We start from the raw sequence: 23,321 nt of genomic DNA on the forward strand, positions 1-23,321 counted from the left end.
TGGGGAATCGCTCCATCAGTGTGGTGCAGGTGCCAGCTGGTACTAGCTCCTGGGGACCGATTCTGTGCATTTTTACTTAACTCCAGGTTCAGTGACATCACATGAATAGTTTGAAATTGCCTACGGTGAGAGTGTTGCACTGTGGAAATTGGCAAACACTATAAATGAAGCCCCCCCCCCCCACCTCCACCTTCCACCTTCAGAGAGGCTGCTTTGCACTACCTTTTGCCCCACCTTTTGCCCCATAGTTCCTTCCACAAAACTTTCCCTTAGGACTAGCTAGTCTGATCATTTATTATGTACTTGATAGCAATATATAATACCTTTCACTGACACAATGCTTTTCGATTCCCCAAGTACCTCCCCATATTCTTCCAACCCCCACCACCATCCTAAAATAGGGCACAAATTATGTAGGTGAAAATGGAGGATCTGGAGAGGAGACATGACTGCAAATGGTTTCATTGTTATAGAAGGAAAACACATTTTCTTTCTCATTGTTCAATCTGTTTATCTCATTTTATACCAGAAAGCTCAGTGATGTGTCAGTCGCCCAAGGTCAGGGTGCGAAATCTGACTTCTTTAACTCTGGCTCTTGCTAGCTATGTTACTCTAGGGCAGCCCTCCTAGCGTTTATGAGCCTCAACCTCCTCATCTGTAAAATGACCAGCAATCAATGGTGACCTTACCTGGCTGTTTGAAGGGTAAACTGATGTGCTGAGTGAGTGAAAGTGAGTTATAAATTCTAATGCATCAGGCAAATATAGAGTACTGTTTTTCCTTTGAGGAGACACAGTGCCTCTCACCGGGAGCTGCTCTCCTTGCCTCTGCCTCCGGTGGCTTCTGGTTTATGGGGAGAGAAGCAGCTGGAGTGTAGGAACAGAAGGGAGGAGGGAATCGGAGCACTTCCTTGCCTGATTCCTGCTCACCAACAGGTCCGCCAGGAGCAGGTCTCCTAGTCCTGCTCCTTGCAGCCGCAGCCACAGCCACAGCCGCAGCCACAGCCGGAGCCACAGCCGCAGCCACAGCCGCAGCCACAGTCACAGCCGAAGCAGATCCACCAGCCCCTCCTCTGCCAAGGCCAGGACCCCGTCCCCGAATCGCGCCAAACTGTCCAGCGTGGCGCGCAAAGCCGCCCTGCTGTCCCGGTTCAGCGATGCCTATTCCCAGGGCCGCCTGGATGCACAGTGCCTGCTGCGGCGCTGCATCGACAAAGCCGAGACGGTGCAGCGGATCATCTACATCGCGACTGTGGTAAGTGAGCCTCGCGATAGGTCGCTGCGCTTCCGTGGTTCCTGGGCAAAGCGGGCGGGAAAACCTGGATAACCTCAACAGGACACTCAAGAAGACTCGTAGAGCCTGAGATCACCGAAGGAGGGTGGGCTTCCGTTTCTTCCCTCCCTTCTTTCCTCTTTGCTCTCTTCTTCTGTTTTTTCTTTTTCTCTCCTTCCTTCTTACTTTCCTTCCATCCACTTATTACAAATATTTGCAATGAATTATTTTTCACACTAAGTAACCTTTTCTTATGGGCTTACCTGGTGGTTCAGTGGTAAAGAGCCCATCTGCCAATGGAGGTTTGATCTCTGGGTAGGGGAGGATCCCCTGGAGAAGGAAATGGCAACCCACTCCAATATTCTTGCCTGGGAAATCCCATGGACAGAGGAATCTGGAGGGCTACAGCCCATGGGGTTGCAAAAGAGTTGGACACAACTTAGCAGCTAATCAAGAACAAACATTTGATTGGTTATCTTCCATTCTTAGATAAATCAAAAGGCTCTGAATATGTTAATTCTTTTATTTAATGAAGAGCAGTTACTGAAATTGCTAATATAACAGCTATTTGAATATGGAAAATTAAGGAGTGCTTATATATAATCTTCAGTTCTATGGGTACCATATTGAGATACTAAGAGCCTGTTATGAGAACAATTAAATGCTGGAGTCCAGCTCCAGCAGCCAGGGAGTCAACCTGAAGAGATGAACGGTGTTGGCGATGAGGCAGCCTCTCAGTTTTCTTCTGGACTGCCTGTTTATTTCAAGTTTAAGATTCTCTTTTATACTTTTACAAAAACATTAGGCCAGAGGTTTGACATTTTCAGTTCCCCCTCTTCCAGATTTATTATCTCCATAAATTATTGTTGCTCTTCAAACAGAGTTCCTGCTTCAGTGATTCCCTCGGAATCAGCCTTATCATCTATTATCTGCCTCCTCTAATGTGTCCTATAGTTAACTTGTGATTACATTGTAACTCATGCTACATTCCTCAGTTTACTACTTATCTTCCTAAATCCTGTTTGCCCCTAACATCCTTGAGCTCACTATCTCTTAGAAAGGCTTCTAGCTATAGTGTTTCTAAAAATTCCTAACTTCTATAAACTATAGTAAAATATGCTAACTTTACAACATTCCTTAAATCTTTAACTTCTAACTGTTTTAATTATTTCTAAGCCCTAAATTCAGTAAACTCCTTTGCCATAAACATTTTCCTCACAAATAGGCTTCAGATAGCAATCCCTCCCATGGCCTCAAGCTACAGCCTACGTGCTCATCCTGGAACCCTCTTTTGTAAAAGTCTTTGAACAAATGTCAATGATTAACTTTATGAATTATTTTCTGAGCACAGCTGCAGAAAGCTTTGTGCCTTCTCATGCTCCTCTCAAGAACAATAAGCACCTTAATATTCCTTTTCAGTCAACTCAGCCGAGGAGAGGAAAAGACAAGTCAGAATTACAAGGCCTAACTCCTTCATCCCGGGTCTGTGCCTGTGGAATGAAGAGGGGGTCTAGGGCCATGCCTCCATTTTGTCAGTAATGCCTAATGCAGCTCCCGACAATTAAATATTACAAAACAAAACAAAATATTGATGTAAGAGAAGAATTATCAGAATCTTTTGAATTTTATCCTATGTTTATTATATATTAGGAGTCAGCAAACTATGACCCCTGGGCCGTATCTGGTTCTGGCCTGTAATTCTAAGAGAAATACCACCCAGGAGCTATTATACAAGGATACTCTTACATTTTAAAGGACTGTTTAAAAAAAAAAATAGTGACAAAAGCATTTGGACCCACAAAGCCTAAAATGCTTACCATTTGGCTTCTTACAGAAAAAAGTTTGCCAAGCCCTGGGTTATATAGTTAAAAATCACATACTGATTTGTTAAAAGTTCTGTAATTGTAGAGGCCATATCTTTCATGCATAATTGAGGTTTTCCTATGCCTGCTACATAACAGATATTAAATAAATATGTTTTGAATCAATATCTGCCAGGAAACATGCCAGATGCTCAATATGTATCTTTGTATGACATGACCACTAGATTGATCACTTTCTCTTATTTCTTGACTAGTAATACGATCATGCTGTGGGGACAAAGCATCAACTGGCATACTTCAAGTATTTATGTAACCACAGGTGATTTTATTTCCTTGAATGCCTGCATTGTCCTGCTTCTTGAAATCAGGGTTATCAGAACAATGGTCAATGGTCTCAAAATTAGTGAATATAGATAATCTAATAGATGATGGATAGAAATGTATTTATGCACTTTCCAAAATTTAGTTGTGTATTTTCCCCCAGATTAAAAATAGTTTTGACTGCAGGGTTTAGTTTTCAGAAGTCCAATATGATGCTGAATTTTTTTGGTATTCTTTCTTTGTTCCTTTGGACCTCTTTACTCCCTCCTCCCACCAAATACACGGGCTGTATTTTATGTGCAGGAGGCATTCCATGTGGCCAAAATGGCGTTCAGACACTTCAAGATCCGTGTGAGGAAATCACTGACGCCATCTTGTGCGGGGTCAAATGACTTTGAGGATGCTGTCTCGGATTATATCATCTGTCATCTTGATCTATATGATTCCCAAAGCAGTGTTAATGTAAGTGTTGGGTCTTTTATTGGGACTGGTTTGCCACAGCTGCTGCATTGAATACTAATAACTCAGAAGTCCATCCAGTGCTTACTATCACTTCTGATAGTTTATGGTGAACGATGTCGGATTTGTGATCTCTGAAGAAGATTTAACTTTGGGACCAGGGAGCAGGCTTGATCACTCAAGAACTTTGATGTAGCAGAGTTTTATTAAAGTATGAAAATGGACAGAGAAAGCTTCTGACATAGACGTCAGAAGGGGGATGGAGAGTGCCCTCCTCACTAGTCTTAGCGAGGCCTTATATACTTTTATCAGACCCACTCCCACAACATACATCTTAAATTGGGTTTTCCAATTGTCATGTATGGATGTGAGAGTTGGACTATAAAGAAAACTGAGTGCTGAAGAATTGACGCTTTTGAACTGTGGTGTTGGAGAAGACTCTTGAGAGTCCCTTGGACTGCAAAGAGATCCAACCAGTCCATCGTAAAGAAAATCAGTCCTGAATATTCATTGGAAGGACTAATTCTGAAGCTGAAACTCCAATACTTTGGCCACTTGATGAGAAAAACTGACCCATTTGAAAAGACCCTGATGCTGGGAAAGATGGAGGGCAGGAGGAGAAGGGGATGACAGAGGATGAGATGGTTGGATGGCATCACTGGCTCAATGGACATGAGTTTGAGTAAGCTCCTGGAGTTGTTGATGGACAGGGAAGCCTGGCGTGCTGCAGTCGATGGGGTTGCCAGGAGTCGGACACGACTGAGCGACTGAACTGAAATGAATTGAACTAGACCCACTCCCACAGTATACAGGTTTTAAGGTAACAAGATTAGTCAGCGGGTTCTTGTTAAGGAGAAACATATCCTTGAGTAAGATACATTGTTATATTGACTAAGACAAAGCAATGTAGAAAAAAATGTTTGTCCTTTTCTCCTCCTTGAGAGCCTCAGACCCTTTGTTCCCTCCTCGGGAGCCCCAGACTTCTTATCAACCTGCCTAGGGATTGACTCTCTCACTTCTACATAATGAAAGAGCAGGAATGAGCAGCATCCAATGTGCTTTATAGAACCAGTCATTATTGGCTGTTTTCTTCCTTAGACATTTTATGGGGAAACTATTTTGAGCTTTGTAGTTCTATTCTTCAGACAGGCCCTTAAGGTTGGAAGACAGAATATCGTAGTGCTTAAGAGCAATGATTTTGGGAAAGATAGCTATGGATTTGCATCCTGGCTCTGCGCAGACACTTACTAGCTGTGTGACCTTGCTCGTTTACTTTTCTGTACTTAGATTTTCTAATCCTTAAGTGGGAGCAAAATGGTCATGAGCCCACAGAGTTTGTGAGAGGATTAAATGAAAGGAAGCAAGTAATTTTCTTAGCAAAAAAAAAAAACTCTCGGTAAGAGCAAGATTATAATTGTTGGGCTTCCCAGGTGGCTCAGCGGCAGACTCTGCCTGCCAATGCAGGAGTTGTGGGTTTTATCCCTGGGTCAGGAAGTTCTCCTGGAGGAGGAAATGGGAACCTACTCCAGTACTCTTGGCTTGAAAATCCCATGGCAGGCTACAGTCCATGGGTCTCAAAGAGTCAGACACGACTGAGTGACTGAGGCTGAACGATTATAATTGGTATTATTACAGATTATGAACAAGGCAGAGTTTTGTGCTGGTAGTTGTATAACTTGCCCAGAATAGAAAAATAGTAGGAAATAATAAATAAAAGCTATTAAGAGTTTTTACTTTAGTTTTCTGGGAAGACTTTCTTGGCCTTTAGTATGCCATTTGTCCTCTGTCATCTCTCCTCCTCTTTGTTAAGGAGTCTTCCTCCTTTCAGCACATACACTCCTTTTCTAGTTTAGCTTATTTTCACTCATGTGCCCTTTTCCCACGTCCCATCAGTCATAACAACCTTAGGGATTGTCAGTGTATCTTTCACAGGTTCGTAACAAGATGATGCCATCTTTTTGTTTTTCAGGATGTGATCCGAGCCATGAATGTCAATCCCAAGATTTCATTCCCTCCTGAAGTTGACTTTTGCCTCCTCAGTAACTTCATCCAGGAGATATGTTGCATTGCCTTTGCAATGCAGACTTTAGAACCACCCCTGGATATTGCATTTGGGGCTGATGGAGAAATTTTTAATGATTGCAAGTAAGAGACATAGAAGCAGAAGCTAAGGGATTCTTTATAAATAAATGATATTGTCTTTATTTCCTGGGAACAATTCAGGGAAAAGAACTCTGGGTGGGGAAGTCAACAGATATTACCTGATTTCCAAGCCCTGCCATATACTTCTCTGCACTACAGAGTGGGGCCCTCTCCTGGGGTCATTTTCCTTCTCGGCCAAATGTGATTCAGAGGAGACCTTATGATTTCCATTGAGTATATTGGTTTTGGGGAGAACTAAGGAGCACCTGGACTCTGGAACACTTTAAAAGAAAAGTGCTATGTAAATACAAATATGCATTACTTTTTATTGTCTAAAATTTTTTATAGAGGTATAATTGACATTTAGTGTTATATTAGTTTCACTTCTACAACACGATTCTATATTTGTATATATTGTGAAATGATTACCGTGAAAAGTCTACTTAACATCTGTCACCATACATAGTTACAAAAATTTGTTTCTTGCAATGAGAACTTGTAAGATCTATTCTCTAAGCAACTTTCAAATTTGCAGTACAGTATGATTAACTATATTGTTAACAGTTATACATCTGCATGACTTATTTTGTAACTGAAAGTTTGTACCTTTTGACCTCTCTAACCCATTTCGCACACCCCGCACCTCTGACAACCACTAATCTGTTCTTTGTATCTGTGAGCTTGGTTTTGTTTGTTTTAGATTCCACGTATAAGTAAGATTGTATGATATTTGTCTTTCTCTGTCTGACTTATTTCATAATGCCTTTTGGGTTCATCCATGTTGTCTCAATTGGCAAGATTTCGTTTTCTTTTTTATAGCTAAATAGTATACCATTGTATATATACTACAACTTCTTTAACCATTAATCCATCAATGAACAGTTAAGTGTCCATCTTGGCTATTGTAAATAATGCTGCAGTGAACATGGGGATGCATGTATCTTTTCAAGTTAGAGTTTAGTTTTCTTTGGATAAATATCTAGAAGTGGAATTCCTGGATCATATGGTAATTCTGTTTTTAGTTTTTTGAGAAACCTCCATACAGTTTTTCATAATGGCTATACCAATTTACATTCCCATCAATAGGGCACAAGGGTTCCCTTTTCTCCACATCCTTGCCAGCACTTCTTATCTTTTTGATAACAACTCTTCTAACAGGTGTGAGGTGATAGCTCATTGTGATTTTGATTTCTCTGTGATTAATGATGTTGAACATCTTTCCATGTATCTGTTGGCCATCTGTATATCTTCTTCGGAAAAATGTCCATTCAGATCTTCTGCCTAACTACTGAGAAGTATTCACCCATTTTAGTCTACATACCTGCTGTAACATGCTGTCTCTTGGGGCACTGTGGCCTGTCCTCCTGGATGGCTGTGAGCTCAGACTGGAGTTCCTAATAATGACTGAATTTATTTGGTTCTACCCTAGGGTTTCACAGAACAAGACTAAACCTTTTTTTGTTTGTTTGTTTTTATTCTTACCCTGATAGCCTTTCACACATTTGAAATCAAATACTCATCCTTCTCCAGCCTCATGGTTTTAGATTTTTTTCATTTGAAGGGATTTTTGAGACCTCACATTTAGACTGGTTCTCTTGGTCTGTGCTCCATGTTTGTCTGAGTATTCCTTAAAAAAAAAGAGTGTCCACACTTACATATATACAATGGAATATTGCTCAGTCATAAAAAGGAACACATTTGAGTCAGTTCTAAAGAGGTGGACGAATCTAGAGCATGTTATACAGTGAAGTAAGTCAGAAAAAGAAAAGCAAATACCATACACTAATGCATGTATATGGAATCTAGAAAGATGCCACTGATGAACCTGTTTGCAGGGCAGCAGTGGAGATGCAGACATAAAGAACAGACTTACGGACAAGGGTGGGGTGGGGGGGGAAGGAGAGGATGAGATGAATGGAGAGAGTAGCATAGAAGCATATACACTACCATATGTAAGATAGAGAGCCAGTGGAAATTTGCTATATGACTCAAGGTAAATGAGGCTCAAACTGGGGCTCTGTAACAACCTAGAGGGGTGGGAAAGGGTGGGAGGTGGGAGGGAGACTCAAGAGGGAGGGGACATATGTATACCCATGGCTAGTTCATGTTGATGTATGGAAGAAATCAAACCAATATAGTAAAGCAATTATCCTTCAATTAAAAGTAAATACAAATTTTAAAAAGTGTCCACATTGAACGTAAACCCCAAGTTTGACCTAACCAGAATAGAGGGGCTATCACCATTTTTATCCTCCATTAAGTCTTCTAATTTATAGTAGCTTTTCTTTTCTTTTTTTTCCAGCCATAGAACACTGTTGGCTCATTTTGAGTTCAACTAAAACCTGTTTTTAAAAAATTTTTTATTTTTACTGCGATTGAGCCAATCATCTGTGCAGTCACATGCTTTTTATTTGTTAAAAATTTATTTATTTTTAATTGGAGGACAATTGCTTTATGATATTGTGTTGGTTTCTGCCATATATCAACATGAATCAGTCATAGGTATACATATGTCCCCTCCCTCCTGAACCCAGTTACATGCTTTTTAGACTCAACTGTAGGACCTCATATATGTCCACATTATGTTGTTATCTTAGTAGATTTAGCTTATAGTTCCAACCTCTTGAACTATTTTCTTGATACACTCATCTGTTTCTTTTTCCCTACCCACTCCCCACCTTTGAACATTTTTCCTGTATTTCATGGGAGTCATTGATGAACATGTTGACTTACCCCAGGATTGAGAGAGAGGGAGAGAGAGAGCGCGAGCAAGTGAGCCCTGGGCACCTTCATTCTCGTTGACTCATTAACTACCCATTTTGCACATGATTATTGAACCAGTGTCTAATCCACCTACTTAAGTTAATAATCCACCTATATTTTTCTTATTTTGTCCACAAAGATAACACAAGAAATCTTGTAGGTGGCTTATGGGACTTCAGATGCTCTCCATCTCTAGCATTTCCCTGAATTACAATTCTTGTAATCCTGAGTAGGAACAAGATTAGTCTGACATGATTTGAGTTTTTGTTGTTGTTATTGTTAATTTTTTCCCCACTTTTAAAAAATTTTTTTAACTTTACAATATTGTATTGGTTTTGCCACATATCAACATGATGTTAATTTTTTAATTGAAATATAGTTGATTTGCAGCGTTGTGTTAGGGTTGCTCCATTATGCAATGGATGGCACATTGGACTTCCACAATGTTGTATTAATTTCTGCTGTACAGCACAGTGATTCAATTATACATATGTATTTACATTTTTTAAAAATATTCTTTTCCAGATGGTTATCATAGGGTGTTGAATATAGTTCCCTGTGCTATACAGTAGGACACTGTTGTTTATCCATCTAAATATACTATTTTGCATCTGCTAACAGCAGCCTCCCGCTCCACTCCTCCCCCAACCTCCTCCCTCTTGGCAACCCCAGTCTGTTCTCTATGACATGACTTTTTCTTAGTGAGCTCATGTTGGGTCCTTGTTATAACTGGTTCCTATTCTAGGAGCCCACAACTGTCTCTTTAATAATAGAATCGGAATCCATATTTATCCAGGTTTGAGCAGAATAAAAGATGAGAATTTTACACTGATGACCCTCCCCTCCCGGTTAGGTTACATAACTGCTTAACCTCTCTTTCTTGTTCTTTTGTGTGTTCATAACAGGTACCGTCGAAGCTATGACTCTGATTTCACGGCTCCCTTGGTCTTCTATCATGTGTGGCCCGCTCTCATGGAGAATGACTGTGTCATCATGAAGGGAGAAGCTGTCACCAGGAGAGGGGCTTTTGTACGGTGGCCTTGTGTAGTGACAATTCATCCCAAGTGTTTGATTCACAAGTTCGAGAACGTTTAAAAACCCAAAGATTGTATAAGAGAAGTTCATAAGGGTTGTTTGATAAGATTTCATACAAAGGAGAGGAATGGGACTGGTTGTGAAAAAACAGATTCTTTTCTTTGACTCATGAGTCTTCAGAATTTCCTGGCAGTCTTTTCTTTGTCTATTGCTTTGTTTGTAAGATGGAGGTGGTTTAGTTGCTAAGTCATGTCTGACTCTTTACCACCCCATGGCCCACCAGGCTCCTCTGGGACATCCCAGGCAAGAATACTGGAGTGCTTGCCATTTCCTCCTCCAGGGGATCTTCCCGACCCAGGGATTGAACCCACATTTCCTTCCTTGGCAGGTCATTCTTTACCACTGAGCCACCTGGAAAGCCTCTTTATAAGATAGAACTGGTTCTAGTTGCCTTCTTCATCTTATAAATAGTATGCTATTATAAAGGCAAAGCCTTCGAGCTCACCTGTTGGAGGCATTCTATAATTCTAAGCATTTAAAAGTGATTGATTAACTTTCAGAACACGGTCAAATTTTACCGACAGTTCTCTGTTTGGAAATATGTCCTGTGTGGAACGTGTCCTGTTTTTCTCTCCTTGGTATGATGTGTAAGGAGGGGAGGGATGGAGAAAAAGAGGGCAGAGGAGGTGGGGAGAGAGTAGTCAATCAGTTTCCTATATACATCAGCTGTAGAATGCTTTGAACATGTCAAATAATTGGAAAGCCTTCAAAGTGGAATATTAGGTATGCAAGTGTGTGAACATGTGTGTGCTAAGGTGGGGAATGGGTGTTGGAACTGGTTGCTGTGGATGCTTGGATATTCAGCACGTTTCCCATTATGGAGTTTTACCCTGCCCTTCCTAGAAGGAGGTAAGTGAATTCTGGAGAGAAGCTCCTGGGTCCAGAGCAAAGCCACCATCTGAGTGGTCTCAGTTCCTGTTCTCTTTGACTTGGAGAAGACAGGAAGTGTTTCATGGCAGCTTTTCACATGCAGAGCGTGAGAAGCAGAGTAGTATATTTTAAAAGAACTTAAGAAAAGGGTTTTTGCAGCTTAAACATCTCACTAGAGCAAATAGTATCTCAGTGAACTATTCTGTGCTATGGAAACTGAGGCTGTAGAAATTGGTTGTGTTGACTTGAGAATTGCACATGCTCACATGAAGTAAGCTCATAAAACTGCTTCTTGCCCTTAAAACAATCACCCTTTGTTAAGAAACTCTTAATGTAGACTGTCTGCAGTATAGTTTGGAAGGGGAGGAGCCACTATTTCTATGTTCTACATCAAATAGCAATTGCCTTTTAACTTCCTTTGTCTCTCTCCTTAAGTGCACCATCAGTATTTACCCAAGTTGAAACTCCCAAACTTAAAGAAAATACCCTAAAATCAAAAGCAGAAAAGGAAAGGGTTGAATGAAAGGATCTGATAAGAAGACTTTGACTAGTAAAATCTCACTGTAGAAAATAGAGTTTTCTTTTTTGAGCCTTGATTTAGTTAGAGAGTAGAAGGTCCACAGTGGTGATTCACTCATGCACTCACTCATTAATTCATTTTATTTGGTAGTTGTTTATGACCCAAGCACTCTGTTTAGGTGCTTGGGATCCAGCAATGAACAAAACAGCCGCAAATTCCTGCCCACATGGAGCTTACAGTCTCCAACACTTGGAAACTTGAACGTAATTTCTAACAGCTTCTGCATCAAAACAGAGTTCTGTTGTAGGAAGGGGGACCCCTTCCAGGGCCTGAAACTGGGCTCTTGTCTAACACTCGGAAATGAATTGTCCGAGGAGACACATGAGTTGACAAAGCAAGAGATTTTATTGGGAAAGGGCACCCGGGTGGAGGGCAGTAGGGTAAGGGAACCCAGGAGAACAGCTCTGCCATGTGGCTCACAGTCTTGGGTTTTATGGTGATGGGATTAGTTTCCAGGTTGTCTTTAGCCAATCATTCTGACTCAAGAGTCTTTCCTGGAGGTGCAAGCCTTGTTCAGCCAAGAACAAGGATGGATGCCAGAGAGGAGGATTCTGGGAGGTGGTCAGACATGTGGTGTCTCCTTTTAACCTTTCCCAAACTCTTCCATTTGGTGGTGGCTTATTAGCTCCATGTTCCTTACCAGGACCTCCTGTCATAAAACAACTCATGCAATCAATCTAAAAAACCAATCAATCTAAAAAATAAAAAATAAAAAAGTCACAAACCCTGCAGACCTCACCCCAAATGTTTCTAGGGACCAGAGATGACCATCCTGTTAGGTCTCCTGTTTGGCCCCTTTCTATTTCATCTCTGAGAGGAGCCAACAGTTTTGAACTAAATTGCTGCTATTACAAGGGTGAATGCTGGTTTTAGGCAAAAAATACCTTGACTTAGATCAGGTAGAGAGAGACTTCTGCTCTGCTAGGCAGGCCTACGCCCATGCACAGCAGGAAGAAGTTACAGAAGAAAGACCTCCGCCCCAATTCCCAAGAAGTACCTTGAGTATGAAGTCTCTCAGGGGAGAGTTGTTAGGGGAAGCACACTGACTGAAACCGCCCACCCTGACCAGGCACCATAGTAACCATTTGCATGCGTTGTTTTATGACAGGAGGTCCTGGTAAGGAACATGGAACTAATAAGCCACCACCAAATGGAAGAGTTCGGGAAAGGTCAAAAGGAGACACCACATGTCCGACCACCTCCCAGAATCCTCCTCTCTGGCATCCATCTTGGCTGAACAAGGCTTGCACCACCAGGAAAGACTCTTGAGTCAGAATGATTGGCTAAAGACAACCTGGAAACTAATCCCATCACCATAAAACCCAAGACTGTGAGCCACATGGCAGAGCTGTTCTCCTGGGTTCCCTTACCCTACTGCCCTCCACCCGGGTGCCCTTTCCCAATAAAATCTCTTGCTTTGTCAACTCATGTGTCTCCTCGGACAATTCATTTCCAAGTGTTAGACAAGAGCCCAGTTTCAGGCCCTGGAAGGGGTCTCCCTTCTTGCAACAGTTCCATTAGCACCAAGAATTTGGATATCCCAAAGTTCATTGTAAGGAGATTTTATTGAGAAATATCCTAGAATTATTGTCAAATATTGTGCAGCTATAAGAAATTAGTGCACCTCATGCTGATGACCAGTACCAGGCAAGTGTAATCATGTCAGAAAATTTCTTGTACATTCTATGGGATATAAGTATTGTTTTAAGCCACATGGGCTCTTACAAACCACTGACTATTTTTCTTTCTTTCTTTTTTTTCCCAGTGGAATTCAGTGCGATCTGTAAGTCGATGTCGAAGCAGGAGTTTAAGCCCTATCTGCCCTCGTACCCGTATTGGTTTAGGCATGGTATGTATCTGTCTCATTGTTTTTACACAAAATCATCGTATGTATTTTTTCATCCACAGTTACCTATAAAAGAGGTGATGGTAAGTCTGGAGGTAGAAAGAGAACCTGCTGTAGTCACCTTAGGTTAATTTCTATCTGATCTTGGGCTAAGGAATTTATCATTCTAGAAAGAAGGAAATAGAGGTAGTTATTTTTTTTTATTTATTAGGCGTTTTATTGCTTTATTTTTATCTTTAAATGAAAATGGGCTATTAGTTATCTATCAGTTTTCTGAACAGAGAATGGGACATCTTAGTCAACTGATCTCTGCACACACCAGTCCCTGGTTCCTCTAGAACTTCTTGTATGAGCTTGGAGAAGTTGCTCAAATGATCTGGATTTCAATACTGTATAAAGGGAATTGCAGGTATTGATTTTCCTCCAAATTTCAAAGTAGGAAGAATTAAGATTAGTCTTGCATATTTGTTCTTAGGATTACTAATAAGTCTGTCAAAGAAAAAAAAAAAAAGCAAAAACACTTCTGAAGACTGTGGTGATAACATCCCCCAAACCTAACATTATTATGAATCACCACTGTTCACTCATTCAGTCATAATATTTAGTTAATGCCTTTTTAATACGTGTCTGGACTAAGACATGTGGATACCAGATAGGCTAACAATTTGCTTTTCCTTCAAATAAAAATTCTTTGAATATTTGTTCAACCTAGTTTTGGGGAGAGTGGTGAAGAAGGAGGATCGCATTTGTCAAGGCTCCATTTCTCTGAAATTATCTCTAGTGATGCAACTCTAGCCCCCTACACTTCTAAACCCTTCTCAGCAAAACATTATGTTTAATAAAGTTCTTATCAAACATTTCTTCTGTACCGTGTGGATGCTAGACTAGGAGGAGAGGGGCAACACAAAAATAATTAAAACATGTTCTCTTTCCTGAATGGGTTTCAATAGGAAGATCAGTATGGGAAGATCAGTATGATTTAAACAAAGTAACTGAATGTGGTATATGATAGAGTCCATGAAAGAGGCACCATGTACTAAAGCTGTTAGAGGAGGCAGTGATTCCCTCTGGATTTGGTTCATGGGGGAGGTGGTATATGATCTTACAGAGTTTTTATGGGTTGGGGAAGACTATCCATAGGAATAAAATGGCCTGAGAATGCAAAGGCGTGTCAGATATGGTTCTTCTGCGCTTGCAGATTTTAATATAACTTAATTATCCTTATTGCTGAATAAATATTTACCATAGGTAAAAGCAAAAGGATTGTACACTTAATGGGCTGATAAAGAGACATCTTATGAGTTTTGTACTGGAAGAATAAAAATTCTCCTCATCCTAAGAGGAAGTGTTATATCAGAAGCAAGAGCAATATTAGCCACTTGTCCTTATAGTCACGACACATTTTAACTCTGGACACTGACTGGAAGATTTATCAATGGGCAGCGTCCCTCTGTGACAACTACCTATACATGTTTGAGCCCTTCCTCTCTCTTTCTTTTGTCCCCCGGGTAAACAAACTTAAAACTTTTTATAAGAATAAATGCATTCTCAAAGGTGAAACTATTGCCAAAATTCTGTCCCTTTCTGCCATCATCTCCTTACAATAAGACTGGTACAAATATTTTTGGTTAATCTGATTGACTTGTTTGAGATTTCATAGGCAGAGCAGCCTCTATCTTTGCTAGTGTCTATTTAAAGTGAAAGCTCAGAGTAAGAATGATGCCTGCAGTCAATTATTTCTGAGCCGTGTCAGGCTTGTAGGTAACTGGGATAGCTGGCTTTTGCTCATTGAAAGCAAAGGTGAGATTTGACATGTGAGTATTTTCTGGCTTCCCAGGGACTCCCTTTAATAGGCAGCATTTTGGACACATGAGATAATTCATATAAAGGATGTGCCAGAGACTGTTTGATAATTTTAGCCTTAATTAATCTTCATAATTATAATAATACCTTCTGGAAGTCATGGAATTCAGTATGGCCAGTGAGCATCCAATCTCAAAAAATGTTTAGCAACTGTTAACAACCACCACCACAAAAGCCAACAAAACCCAGGCCATTGAGCCCAGCTTTTAATTAATAATAAATAATTTAAGCTAAGTTGAGTATACATGCACTTCAGAAAGTATAAAAGGAATCATAGGGCAAAAACTTCAGGGCAAAGCCACCATAGCTCTAAACTGCTTCAGAGCAACTGTTTAGCTGGATTTAGGGAAAAAACATCAAAACGATTCATTGTTTGAGCTTCATCTACTGTGTAATTCTCATTACACTTTTATATTTTCCAGATATCTCGAAGCCGGAGTCCTTCTCCAATAAGATGTGGATTGCCAAGTAAGTGGGATTGTCTAGGTGGAGCAAGGTTTCTGTTTTTTAATGCTTCTCTTAGTACTCAGCATGGAGCAGCAATATGAATGTTTTGCTTCCTGGAGACTGGCAGGCTACAGTCCATAAGGTCCATAGGGTCCCAAAGAGTTGGACACGACTGAGCGACTAACATTTTCACTTTCAAACTTGGATTAACCACCCATCTTTTGTTTAGGTCTTCTCAAAAGAAAGTCTAAAAAATCAACCATAATAATGAGTCCTTTCTTTTTCTCCCTAGGGTTTTAAAACCACCAGCCATTTTCCTCTGCCCAGGATACTCCAATGGCCAGCTTACCCAGCTCTTCCACCTGTCTGCTGTGTTGCCTCAGACCTCACTTAAGCTAATGTGACAAGGCACTTCTGTGTATCACTTCACACAGAGAGTTAAATGTTTTGGCTTAGTGCATTTGTAACTGCAGATACATTGCATTTTATTTTATTTTTATAGATACAGATTCCATTAATTTGATAAAAACTATTGCCTAGGTGTTTAGGATCATATTCATTTGAAGCAAAGTCCATTATACAGGTTCAGGATTCTCAATCTGAAACACAAGGCTCTTTTATAACAACTTAAGTGAAAAACTTTTACTGTGCTATGTCCAAAAGACAAGAAGAGTCGTTTCAATTTGCAGAGTGATCATAAATATTATAATTGCTGGTTTTAGATTTAGCTGGGAAACAATCTGGGGTGTTTTTATTTTCTTTGGGGACTTGGAAGAGAGCCCCAGTCTCAAGTTGGGGAACTTATAGCATAACAGGGACGTCAGGCTACATGTACACGATGATGACTTAGGAAAGTATAGTTCATTGGTTGTCTTCTATTTTCCTACTGTGGAGTGAAGTGCCCCGTTTGGTTTAGTTCAGCACTGTTGGTTGAAGCTACCTACTTGAGAGAGTTCCCTTGTTTCATAAATGTGGAGTGGTGATTTGGGTAGGAGCTAACTTGGAGATTATGTTAGTTACCTTGTGTTTATCTCCTGGGAATGTTTCTGAATGCAGTTTTAATGTACATGTTAAATATAAAAGCTACCTGACATTCTGACATCTTTTACCTATTCTGCTTAGTTGGTTATAAACTCAGATCTCCTAAGAACTCCATCTGACACCGATGGTGGGAATGTAGACTGATGCAGTCACTATGGAGAACAGTATGGAGGTTCCTTAAGAAAGTAAAAATAGAGCTACTGATATAACCCAGCAATCCCACTCTTAGGCATCCAACCAGTGAAAAACATGTATTCGAAAGGACACATGCACCCCAGTGTTCATAGCAGCACTATTTACAACAGCCAAGACATGGAAGCAACCTTAGTATACATCAACAGATGAATGGGTAAAGGAGACTGGTACATACATTCAATGGAATACTACCCAGGCATTAAAAGAATGAACGAATGCCATTTGTAGTAACACGGGTGGACTTGCAGATTACCATATGCTAAGTGAGGTAAGTCAGACAGAAAGATAAACATTGTGTGATATTGCTTACACATGGAACCTAAAAAATGATACAAATGAACTTATTTACAAAGCAGAAACAGACTCACCAGACTTACAGAACAGATTTATGGTTACACTGGGAGAAGGGTGGGGAGGGGGAGGGATAGATTAGGAGTTTGGGATTGACTTGTACACACTGCTGTATCTAAAATGAAATGTGTTTCCATTAAAAAAATAAAGAAAGGGACATGCCTGAAATGCAGAAGAGTTCTCATTGAATAGCTGATTAATACATGACATTTAGCTATGCTAAACAATTAAAAAATAAAATAGCACTATTTTTGATTTTTGCTGTGTGAAAAATTCAATTTAGAAAAATGTACTAAAGAAGAAAAAGTTTTTTTTAAATCTTAAAAAGAAAAAAAGAACTCCATCTGACTGAAACTGAAACTCAAGGCTAAAAGCTAAGGGAACCATTTGTAGCTTTTAAATAGAACGTCTGTCCCTTGATTTCTTCACTGTGAAGTACTGTTGAAGAAGTTCAAGCTCTTGATGGAATGATAAGTAATGTTGTTTTTGCTTTTTTTTTTGTCCATTTTAATGCCGTCTTTAAATGCAAGCTTCGAAAACAGCAACTTTTGCCTTGTGCCTTTTAGAGAGAAGCGCCAAATTGGTCACAGCTCAGTTCGCATAAGTTCAGCCAGAACCAGCAGCTGGGGCTATTTAGGTGAAAACAAATAAAAAACAAAATGAAAACCCCCTCAGATAACAAAAAGGAAAACTTCTCTAAAGCATCTGTCTCTTGTGTTGGGACACAGGCAAGGGAGAGACCTCTCTAGCCTCCACCCCTTGGTCTAATGGTCACCAATTTATTCTGAAAGTGAAAGTGGAAGTGTTAGTCACTCAGTCGTGTCCGACTCTTTGTGACCCCATGGACTGGAGCTCACCAGGCTCCTCTGTCCGTGGATTCTCCAGGCAAGAATACTGGAGTGGGTTGCCATGCCCTCCTCCAGGGGATCTTCCTGACCCAGGGATCAAACCTGGGTCTCCCACGTTGCAGGCAGATTCTTTACAGTCTGAGCCACCAATTTATTCTGAAGTGCAAGCTTAATTGTTCTCCCCTCTGCATTTGTGTAGTCATCATTTTGAGGCAGGGCCCAGTGCTGATAGAAGAGCTCAGTGTCCAGGCAGATCCAGTTTTGACTTGGTCCTCAGCTTGCTTGGTGGCCTGAAGCAAGTTACTGCACCTCTCTGAGCCTCAGTTTCACTGAAGCAGGTGGATGGGATCGGTAGTTCTGTCAGCCCTCCCAGACTCAGTGCCTCCTTTCATAATATGTATTCTGGCTATTTTGAAATGAAGTTCAAAATTAGTATGATTATAGGCATATATGCTTTTAAACAGTGGATACAGTACTCAAGCTGTAATATAAACAGAAAAAAGGGAAATTTTTAATAAAACAATGTATTTCAATAAATGTATTTTAATAATGTATTTTAATAAAAGAATGTATTTCAACGAAAAGGCTTGGGTATAATGATCCTAGAAGATACAGTGAAGTCATCAGACACTTGCACCTGTATGTAGAATTACCAGCTACAAATGCAGATCAGTGTGTGTTGTATTGGTGACGTCAGAAACACTGATGCCAGGGGTTTTCTGAAATGGTGAACAACTCTTGGTGAAGTCTTGAATAATAACTTACGGCAGTGCCTTGATTTGCATAGTAAATACATGCCTGGCAAAGCTGGTGTATATTAAAACCATAAATCAATTACTTTGTGTTATGGGCTAAAAGGTCTTTTCTAAAATCTCACTAAGTAATGAGAATGCCTACATATCAGAATTTTTTTAGGACTGAAATGTGGGAATGCACCTGGTTGGGAAAAATGTTGTATGTACTCAGTTTATTTGCTCTGTATCATGTCAGGCCGCTTGCCATTTCCCAAGTCTTTGATTTGAACTGTAACTGCACGGGGCCTGACAGTTAGTCTAGAATAATTTGTGGAAAGGGTCCAAAAACAGAAGGCGGCTGACCTATACTCATTTCATCAAGGCATGCACCTTAACCTTGGTGACTTTGAAAAATGATAAACTTTTATTGTAACCTGGGTAAATGTTAGTTATTGTATTATCAGTTTAACCTCTAATAATAAAATCAAGAAAAAAATTCTTCTGTACCTATAAGTTCTTTGCAATGATATGCTCCCCTTGCAGATTCCCTTCATCTACCTCCCTTCTCTGAGGCCTGAACCATGGCTGCAAATGCCCTCAAAAAATATCAGCAGCACCTCTGCTCTGGGGTTGACTCTGTGATGCTGCAGTTCTTGCTATAGCTTAATTGTCAGCTTTAGTTTATTCACAATTCATTGTCTTCATATTCGAGACACACTTCCTGAGTAGTTCTATACTGTTTTTATAGTTTTCACGCACATGATTTCAGTTGCTCCCCACAAGGAATCCAGGTGTCAGTTCAGTTCAGTCTCTCAGTGGTGTCTGTCTCTTTGCAACCCCATGGACTGCAGCACGCCAGGCTTCCCTGTCCATCACCAACTCCTGGGGCTTACTTAAACTCATGTCCATCGAGTCAGTGATGCCATCCAACTATCTCATCCTCTGTCGTCCCATTCTCTTCCCACCTTCAATCTTCCCCAGCATCAGGGTCTTTTCCAATCAGTCAGTTCTTCACATCAGGTGGCCAAAGTATTGGAGTTTCAGCTTCAGCATCAGTCCTTCCAATGAATATTCAGGACTGATTTCCTTTAGGATTGACTGGTTGGATCTCCTTACAGCCCAAGGGACTCAAGAGTCTTCTCCAACACTATAGTTCAAAAGCATCAGTTCTTCTGCGCTCAGCTTTCTTTATAGTCCAACTCACATCCATACATGACCACTGGAAAAACCATAGCTTTGACTAGATGGACCTTTGTTCTGTTTTTTAATTTGCTGTCTAGGTTGGTCATAGCTTTTCTTCCAAGGAGCAAGCATCTTTTAATTTCATGGCCGCAGTCACCATCTGCAGTGATTTTGGAGCCCCCAAAAATTAAGTCTGTCACTGCTTCCATTGTTTCCCCATCTATTTGCCATGAAATGATGAGACTGGGTGCCATGATCTTAGTTTTCTGAAAGTTGAGTTTTAAGCCAACTTTTTCACTCTCCTCTTTCACTTTCATCAAGAGGCTCTTTAGTTCCTCTTCACTTTCTGTCATCTGCATATCTGAGGTTATTGATAATTCTCCCAGCAATCTTGATTCCAGCTTGTGCTTCATCCAGCCCTGCATTTCTCATGATGTATTCTGCATATAAGTTAAATAAGCAGGGTGACAATATACAGCCTTGATGTACTCCTTTCCCGATTTGGAACCAGTCTGTTGTTCCATGTCCAGTCCTAACTGTTGCTTCTTTACCTGCATACAGATTTCTCAGGAGACAGGTCGAGTGGTCTGGTATTCCCATCTCTTTAAGAATTTTGCACAGTTTGTTGTGATCCACACTGTAAAAAAGGTAAGGAAACCATTCATCAAGTTCACCATACAGTCTTCCTTCAAGGCTTTTTATTTCAAAATAATAGTTCATGTTTTCTTTTGTTCCTCGATGGTCTACTGCATCATTTCTTTTGTTTATTGCTTTGTTTGTTTGTTCTTTCATTCATACACTCGCAAGTTCAATGAGCTTCTCCTGGGTGATAGATACAGTATACACTGCTAGGGATACACTGATAGACAAGGTTCTGGCTCTTCTGAGCTTAATGTCATGTTCAATTACATTCCTTTGTTTTTCCTGTCATAGCATATATGATGGAAGAAAGAGAAAAATAAGTCAGTAGAGTAAATTTAAAAGAGAGCTACATATCAATTGAATTAATTTGAGGACAAATATCTATATACAAGAAAGTTATGCAAGAACTTCTCCTACCACAATAGGAGAAGCATGGTGAACTTCATGAGAGAATGTAACTCAGTTTATGTCATCCACAGGTGAATTAGTCTTTTAACAGGTATACACTGAAACTATAATCCTAAGATCATCATGAACAATAAAATGAGTGTGGGGAGAGGGGCTCAGAGATCCGTCTAACACTTCTTGTTCCCCTACTTTGTGTTCCACCTACTATATTCCTAAAAAACGAGGCAAGTTGCGGACCATTATAATTCACTTTTAGGCACCCTGTGGATCCTTCATGAGGCAGATTGCTGCCAATAGCATTCTATACATTTTGAGTCAAATGAAAGACTTCTTAGTAGTGTGACTTTAAATAATATCATACCTACAATTAAGGGTAATGTGTTATAGAGATTCTAAGAAACTAGTATTCCAAACTGCATTAGATCATTGAAATATGAGTCCAGGGGCCATATGGATAAGTGACATTCAATATATGCCATTTAAATACCAAAGCGGTGAAGCCTTAACGCAGTGAGTGAATAGGGGCCTTGAAAATGAGGCAGGAATGAATTTTCTTCTTTCAAATGCAATGTGATTGGGTAATTTCATCCTCAAAAATTTTCTCTTAATGTTGCCAGAATGAACATCATACTTTCCATAATATCACTGGCAATTAGTATGTCAGCCAGGCAGCTAACTCCATCTCCTATTAGGTGAGCAACAAAAAATATGATAAATGAGTATGTTAAAGCTTCATTTCAGTATAGTTTAAGCTATAATTTTAGTGAAACAACCAAAATAATGTCTTGCAATGTGATGTGAAGTATATTTTTGAAAAGGTTGTAGTTGTCAGAAGATCTTGAGTGCCACTGGATGAAGTGGACCCTTCTGCAATGAATGCTGGGGCTGCTTCCATCTTCTTAGACCAGGGAACCCAGCCCTGCAATGTGTTCCCTGGTCTTCACACAAATCGTCTCTCTGGGATTCTTCAGAGCCTTGACTCTTCTACTGTTTGTGGGGAACTTCAAGGAGAATGTCGTGTAGGTTCTCCAAATTTATTTTTCCATGGAAGCCTTTTTCTTCATGGAGTTCTTGAAGAGGTGCTGTTCTGAAAGACCTATTTCAGGAAATGCTTCCTAAGACCTACTGTTTTCTAGAATCACAGATGCTGTGACCACTAGGAGTTAGGTTTTATCAGCTTTTACAAGGGAGGGAAGAATTCTGACTCTTGTCACAGATAAACAGACTTTTCACCCAATAAATTTACTATGGAATAAAAGGCTCAGAATGGAAATCTCTTATTTATTTATGTCTATATCTTTATACTTTTGCTTAGCCTTTCCTCTTGTTTTTTTCACCCTTCTATAAATTGTATCATAAAGTAAGATTCCCTTGAACTCAGTGTTTATGTCAGTGTTGCTTTTCCAGCATTCCATGTTTCTCCTTTAATCCCTTACATGTTATACCTTAACCTTCACTTCTATTTTCTCTCTCTTGTTCTCTTCTGTTTTCTTTTTCAGGCTTTTGTTTTCCAAGTTAATCTCTCTAGTGAAAATCCATTTACACTTCTTACAAACAGGTACCTAAACTTTAATGTAATTATGAATCGATGAAAGAGACAAATGGATATTATTCAAAATTAGAACACACCAAATTGCATTCCTTATAAAGATGAATTTGCATCCTTATTCATATAAAGCATGAATTTTGTAAAAACTTTTAAATAATTATTTTCTAAAGTTTTGAATATTTGGGTTATTAAAAATGACAATTCTTAAATTATACTCAACTTCCAGTAAGTCTGAGTAGTGATTATGCTTACATCTTTAGTCACTTCAGTAAAAATGTTGACTAATACTTTCCAAATTTGTTTGATGATGAAAATCACTTGGCAAACTAGTCAAGGAGAGATTCTTGGATGCCACTCCATGCACACTGAATCAGAATCTCCAGGGGCATCTGTATTTTAACATCAGCAGACAAGTTTGAAAAACACTGGTCTAGGTCTGGCTTAATGACTTACAAGCAGAATATTACAGAAATAATTTATTGCATGTATTATGCTGTCCTTTACTTTCTAAATGGAAAATAATAAATTAATTTAAAAGCCTCTGAGAATATTAAATTATTTACTGTACTCCAATAATAGGTAGTGAGTGAGTGAGTGGTTGCTCAGTTGTGTCCAACTCTTTGCGACCCCGTGGACTGTAGCCCACCAGGCTCCTCCATCCATGGGATTCTCCAGGTAAGAATACTGGAGTGGGTTGCCATTTCCTTCTCCAGGGGATCTTCCCAACCCAGGGATCGAACCCAGGTCTCCTACAATGCAGGCAGATGCTTTAACCTCTGAGCCACCAGGGAAGCCCTACTGACAATTTAGTATACGCACTCTTCATCTGTATGCTGCTGCTGCTAAGTCGCTTCAGTCATGTCCGACTCTGCGCGACCCCAGAGATGACA

The 23,321-nt window shown here is 40.0% G+C and overlaps 1 protein-coding gene across 2 annotated transcripts in view; it reads left to right on the forward strand.

Moving 5' to 3' along the window:
- SPATA18 (spermatogenesis associated 18) overlaps positions 1–17,944 on the forward strand; it is a 45,906-nt gene extending 27,962 nt beyond the window's left edge. For both annotated transcript variants that reach the window (XM_027544490.1, XM_027544491.1), the window contains 7 exons: positions 936–1,254; positions 3,720–3,878; positions 5,845–6,020; positions 9,686–9,809; positions 13,091–13,174; positions 15,457–15,502; positions 15,774–17,944. In XM_027544490.1, the coding sequence (XP_027400291.1) occupies positions 936–1,254; positions 3,720–3,878; positions 5,845–6,020; positions 9,686–9,809; positions 13,091–13,174; positions 15,457–15,502; positions 15,774–15,781 (916 nt within the window). In that variant the 3' untranslated portion in view covers positions 15,782–17,944. The remainder of the gene's footprint in view (positions 1–935; positions 1,255–3,719; positions 3,879–5,844; positions 6,021–9,685; positions 9,810–13,090; positions 13,175–15,456; positions 15,503–15,773) is intronic.
- Positions 17,945–23,321: the final 5,377 nt, after the last annotated feature.

The sequence above is a fragment of the Bos indicus x Bos taurus genome, chromosome 6, assembly GCF_003369695.1.
Source record: "Bos indicus x Bos taurus breed Angus x Brahman F1 hybrid chromosome 6, Bos_hybrid_MaternalHap_v2.0, whole genome shotgun sequence".
NCBI lineage: Eukaryota > Metazoa > Chordata > Mammalia > Artiodactyla > Bovidae > Bos > Bos indicus x Bos taurus.